This window comes from Coregonus lavaretus (assembly GCF_964263955.1).
Source record: "Coregonus lavaretus genome assembly, contig: HAP1_SCAFFOLD_1993, whole genome shotgun sequence".
In the NCBI taxonomy this organism is placed as follows: domain Eukaryota; kingdom Metazoa; phylum Chordata; class Actinopteri; order Salmoniformes; family Salmonidae; genus Coregonus; species Coregonus lavaretus.
Window position 1 is genome coordinate 22,758 of NW_028158413.1, and position 6,000 is coordinate 28,757.

Genomic DNA, 6,000 nt, shown 5'->3' on the forward strand with positions numbered 1-6,000 from the left:
GCCATTGTCAGCTCTAGTTCTACAGTAATGTGACTCAAAGAAATAATCAAGGCTGGCAATATATCAAATTCTTTATTTCTGCCGACCTTAAAAGAAACACACATTCAACATTTAAATGTTGAAAAATAGAACTCATTGAAGCCTTTGACTAAAATAGCTTATATTGTGGAATCAGAGGACACCTGTAAGCTTAAGCATGAATATAGTACTACAATCATTAACAACAGTAAACGTCAGAACTAATGCAATGCAATGCATTATATTTTAAAATAATATCTGCATCATATGGCCACATTACTGAATGTTGTGATTACTGGTGATGTTGGAGAATGTTGTGTTGCTGTGGTTGAATGTTCCTTTCAGATCGGGGTGGGGGGTTTTGCCCGTCACAGTGTTGCTGCCAGACATCTTCTTCAGTTTGAAGCTGCATATAACACAGAATATGAAACTCAGGAAGGCAGTAGTTTGTACATGGCGTAAAACCCGTATGGCAAGTTCGATTGACATCCAGTCTTGTAACTGCTGTATTTGTAGTTTTGGTGTATTTGTAGTTCTGAGACATTTTGGTGTGTGTAGTTAAAGTGAGAATGCTTTTGGAAAATTTCCATACAGGATTTACCACAGTGTTTTACCCAAAAGGCTCAGACTTTTCTGTTTTTATCTACGAGGGCCGGCACCATTTGTCTCACTGGGCCATAGCTCCGGCGGACCTGCTCTCACTTGGGGCCAAAGCAAGGCCACTGGTACTTAACAGTGGCTAATTTGAACTTTAACACATCACAAAGCAACTGTTTTGATTATGCAGAGGTTGTTGATTCTGCTCTTCACAAGTCCTCACTGTCAGCACTAGCTATGAAAACACAATTTCCCTGGTATAACATAAAGGAGTATACACTAGTGTAACACTGGTGTTACAGTTGATAAGCAGCATCTGTGTCTTAAGAGGAGTGTGTTTGTGTACCTGAGACGAGCCAGAGCCTTCCTCACCCATTCGTCCTTAACACTGGCGCATACCTTTTTGTTCTTCAAGGTATAGAAGCTACAACAGAAAACACACTTAAAGCTAGAATTCTTAGTTGCTACATACATTTTTGGACTTACAAATTAATGATATATACCCATTTATTATTGAAGAATATAACTTAGAAATGCCTCATGAGTTTAGTTCACCTGTTATACCCCATCAGAACCCAAAATATTAGCTTGTTTTGTAAACAATGTAAATGTAAAGTAAACAATATAGCCTCAACATGGTTAAAACTATAGTTTGTATATTGTGGATGGTCAGTCCTTGCATTCATAGCTCTGTCTATGAATTTGAGAGAGGTTACATTTCTCCAGGCCTATACCCCAGCTTTTTAGGCTTTGTTATTGTTTCAATTAAGGACTGTAGCTTTAAACCTTAACCTCATAGAGATGACAAAATATGAGCATACATTCTAAGAGTATGGTCAAAGTGTGTGTGTGTATACTTTGTTCAGGGCTTACATGATAGCGTTGATGTTGCACACCTCCTTGGAGCTCTGTAGTTTGTAGCCTTTTATCTGCTGGTAGGGTACAGGCTTCTCTTGGTACTCCACACAACAGTAAAGTTTCCTAGGACCATCTGAACACATACACAAACATCAGTCAGCCACATGCCACACACACATGCAGACCAATGTAAAATGTTATTTCACTGTAATCTATTCTGGGATCTACAATATAAGCTTCTAATCTGATCTAACCTAACCAATATGACCCCAAAACAGAGTTGGCAGGTCTCACAGCTAGACCTTATCAGACCTTGGTAAAACAAAAGTGGTACATATACATGGGCAAACTCTTAAACAGGTCAATTGGTTACCAGGTAAACTTACATGCAGCTGAGGTAGAACTGAACATGGTCACAACGCAGCAGAGAAAAAGGATTGTCTCCAGGTATCTGGGAGCCATGGTGATGGTACGTAGGACCAGAAAATATTCACAAAACACACCTACTGACTGATCCTACTGTATATACCCCTACAAATAGATGTGTGCATGTGTGCGTTTGTGGATGATACTGATACGTGTCAATCATGTCATACACTCCTAACCTGTGGTTACTAAATTGAGGACAGGAAGCCCATCTCTGCATCATGGCTGACAGAGATGCTAACGGGGAAGTTTAGTGACACAGATATTGTGTTAATGTTGTTCTCTACCACTGTCCATGACCTGTTCACATGACCTGTTTAGTTCGGGCCTATATCCGTTGTTGCACTGGTTGTTGCTGTATGCTAATTTGTTGTCAGTCAGATAACCTGGTAAAGGTCATATCAACGGTGCTTACCTAAAGGTGCTTGAATGGTGTGTGTTTTGACTGATATACATACAGTAGTGTCCTTACAAATCTAGGGACTTAATCTAGAGGTACGGACATCTAGGCCAAATGAATTGTTGGGCTGACAGACGGTTGCATGCTGAAGGCCAACTCAGGCTCCCCTCGACTTCACTGCAGTATGCATTTTGTTTCCCAAACAGAGTAACATCACCCCACATTGACATGAAAAGGTTTGTTGATCAGTGAGTGTTTAGCTGTCATGTACAGTGGGGAAAAAAAGTATTTAGTCAGCCACCAATTGTGCAAGTTCTCCCACTTAAAAAGATGAGAGAGGCCTGTAATTTTCATCATAGGTACACGTCAACTATGACAGACAAATTGAGAGAAAAAAATCCAGAAAATCACATTGTAGGATTTTTAATGAATTTATTTGCAAATTATGGTGGAAAATAAGTATTTGGTCACCTACAAACAAGCAAGATTTCTGGCTCTCACAGACCTGTAACTTCTTCTTTAAGAGGCTCCTCTGTCCTCCACTCGTTACCTGTATTAATGGCACCTGTTTGAACTTGTTATCAGTATAAAAGACACCTGTCCACAACCTCAAACAGTCACACTCCAAACTCCACTATGGCCAAGACCAAGGAGCTGTCAAAGGACACCAGAAACAAAATTGTAGACCTGCACCAGGCTGGGAAGACTGAACCTGCAATAGGTAAGCAGCTTGGTATGAAGAAATCAACTGTGGGAGCAATTATTAGGAAATGGAAGACATACAAGACCACTGATAATCTCCCTCGATCTGGGGCTCCACGCAAGATCTCACCCCGTGGGGTCAAAATTATCACAAGAACGGTGAGCAAAAATCCCAGAACCACACGGGGGACCTAGTGAATGACCTGCAGAGAGCTGGGACCAAAAGTAACAAAGCCTACCATCAGTAACACACTACGCCGCCAGGGACTCAAATCCTGCAGTGCCAGACGTGTGCCCCTGCTTAAGCCAGTACATGTCCAGGCCCGTCTGAAGTTTGCTAGAGTGCATTTGGATGATCCAGAAGAGGATTGGGAGAATGTCATATGGTCAGATGAAACCAAAATAGAACTTTTTGGTAAAAACTCAACTCGTTGTGTTTGGAGGACAAAGAATGCTGAGTTGCATCCAAAGAACACCATACCTACTGTGAAGCATGGGGGTGGAAACATCATGCTTTGGGCTGTTTTTCTGCAAAGGGACCAGGACGACTGATCCGTGTAAAGGAAAGAATGAATGGGGCCATGTATCGTGAGATTTTGAGTGAAAACCTCCTTCCATCAGCAAGGGCATTGAAGATGAAACGTGGCTGGGTCTTTCAGCATGACAATGATCCCAAACACACCGCCCGGGCAACGAAGGAGTGGCTTCGTAAGAAGCATTTCAAGGTCCTGGAGTGGCCTAGCCAGTCTCCAGATCTCAACCCCATAGAAAATCTTTGGAGGGAGTTGAAAGTCTGTGTTGCCCAGCGACAGCCCCAAAACATCACTGCTCTAGAGGAGATCTGCATGGAGGAATGGGCCAAAATACCAGCAACAGTGTGTGAAAACCTTGTGAAGACTTACAGAAAACGTTTGACCTGTGTCATTGCCAACAAAGGGTATATAACAAAGTATTGAGAAACTTTTGTTATTGACCAAATACTTATTTTCCACCATAATTTGCAAATAAATTCATTAAGAATCCTACAATGTGATTTTCTGGATTTTTTTTTCTCATTTTGTCTGTCATAGTTGACGTGTACCTATGATGAAAATTACAGGCCTCTCTCATCTTTTTAAGTGGGAGAACTTGCACAATTGGTGGCTGACTAAATACTTTTTTTCCCCACTGTATAATATTCAAACTCTAATATTCAATATCATAAATCAAAGACCTTTTGCAAGCTCAGCTTTGTCAGCAATAATATTATGAGAGCACAGGAGGTTGGTGGCACCTTAATTGGGGGGGACGGGCTTGTGGTAATGTCTGGAGCGGAATAGGTGGAATGGTATCAAATACATCAAACACATGGTTTCCGTGGTTTCCGTGTGTTTGATGCCATTCCATTTATACCGTTCCAGACATTATTATGAGCCGTCCTCCCATCAGCAGCCTCCACTGTATGAGAGTGTTTGTGGTGAAGTTATGAAGCAATAGCAGGTTGTCAAAACCCCTTGTCTGTACCATGACCCATTTAGTGGTGTTCCTGCAGAAAGCTGACAAGAGCAAACCCAGATCACCTGACCTAGATAAAATAAATGCTATTATAGTGTTCTCATGCAGCACTCAACATTCAATTAGTCTCAATAACAAATGCCATGGGAAAAATAGCTATGGGGTAAATACCACTATGTGGGTTCGATTGAGGCCAGAATTTGGTGTAGCACTATGAAAGAAAAGACGTGGCCTAACTACAGAAGATCAATAGAAAGTGCATGTTTCAAGCATGGTTTTGGACAGTTGTATATGGCTTAATAGCTTCAAATCAATTGATAAAAGCTCAAATCAATAATTGTTTAACAGCACTCAGCATTCGCTACTGCTGTGGCAACTATGACGATTTTCGAATGCTTTTTAGTCATTAAGCCACTTTAAACTCTCCAATATGTGCAGCTGCTATTGAAAAGTCATCCACATACAGATTTCTGAGAAGTAGCCTATTGATTTTGGGTCAGCTACATGAAATGTTTTTCACATAATGCATTTTAGTAATACTCCAATTGAACAACATATTAGTGGGGGAGTGACAGTGTAGGTGTGAGTTTGGGACAATGTGTTGACCTTCTACAAATGCCTCTTCTGATATTGAAAAGATCAATATCAGATATATTTTTGCTGAGATAATATCTATATCAGCAGTTGAATATGTGTCCACTGAAATGGTGCAATGCCATCCATAAACTGTCACCACAGAGTGCTGATGTGGAGGAGGGGGTGCATGTTTCTGTTTTAAACAAGATCAGAACTTCTCAGCGATGTCTGAAAGCATGACTCACTGTGCCCTTAGGTAGGATGTTAACACACTCATCTCAAGGTTTTCACCCACCCACCCACCCACCCACCCACCACCCACCGCTTTTTGCTCCATGTCAATGGTGTAGTTCTTATCATAACCAGTGGAGGGGGATATGGCACAGTAATTCAAACTATTTTAATTCAATTAAAAAAATTATGTCAACTCCATGAATAGATTTATTATAATCTCATTCCATTCTGTATTGTTAGATTTGTCAGTAGACACCAATGATGTATATAAACACTAGATTACTATTGCTATGTATTGGCCAATGAGTGGTTTGAAGCCACCGGTCGGCCATATTGGTACTCCTCAGAAGAAGCAGTCCTCCACAGGAATGAATGGAATTCTACAGTATTTCAATTAAATGTTTCAAGGACAAAATAACATGTAATTAAGTATTGTTTTTGTTGTAGTTGGGACAGTAACATAAGTATTCGCAAAAAAGTATACTTTAAGGAAAATGTATTTCTATATACAGTTGAAGTCGAAGGTTTACATACACTTAGGTTGGAGTCATTAAAACTAGTTTTTCAACCATTACACACATTTCTTGTTAACAAACTATAGTTTTGGCAAGTCGGTTAGGACATTTACTTTGTGCATGACTGTCACGATCGTTACATGATGAAGCGGACCAAGGCACAGCGTGATAGGCGTACAT

General features: G+C 40.5%; 1 protein-coding gene across 1 annotated transcript; it reads right to left on the reverse strand.

Moving 5' to 3' along the window:
* Positions 1-54: 54 nt before the first annotated feature.
* On the reverse strand, positions 55-1,984 carry LOC311124035 (C-C motif chemokine 20-like). Its single transcript, XM_084198249.1, has 4 exons — positions 1,860-1,984; positions 1,489-1,606; positions 962-1,039; positions 55-424 (listed from the first exon to the last, which is right to left on the reverse strand). The coding sequence occupies exons 1-4, from the start codon at positions 1,933-1,935 to the stop codon at positions 295-297; spliced, it is 402 nt and encodes a 133-aa protein (XP_084054375.1). The 5' UTR covers positions 1,936-1,984; the 3' UTR covers positions 55-294.
* Between the last annotated feature and the right edge of the window lie 4,016 nt (positions 1,985-6,000).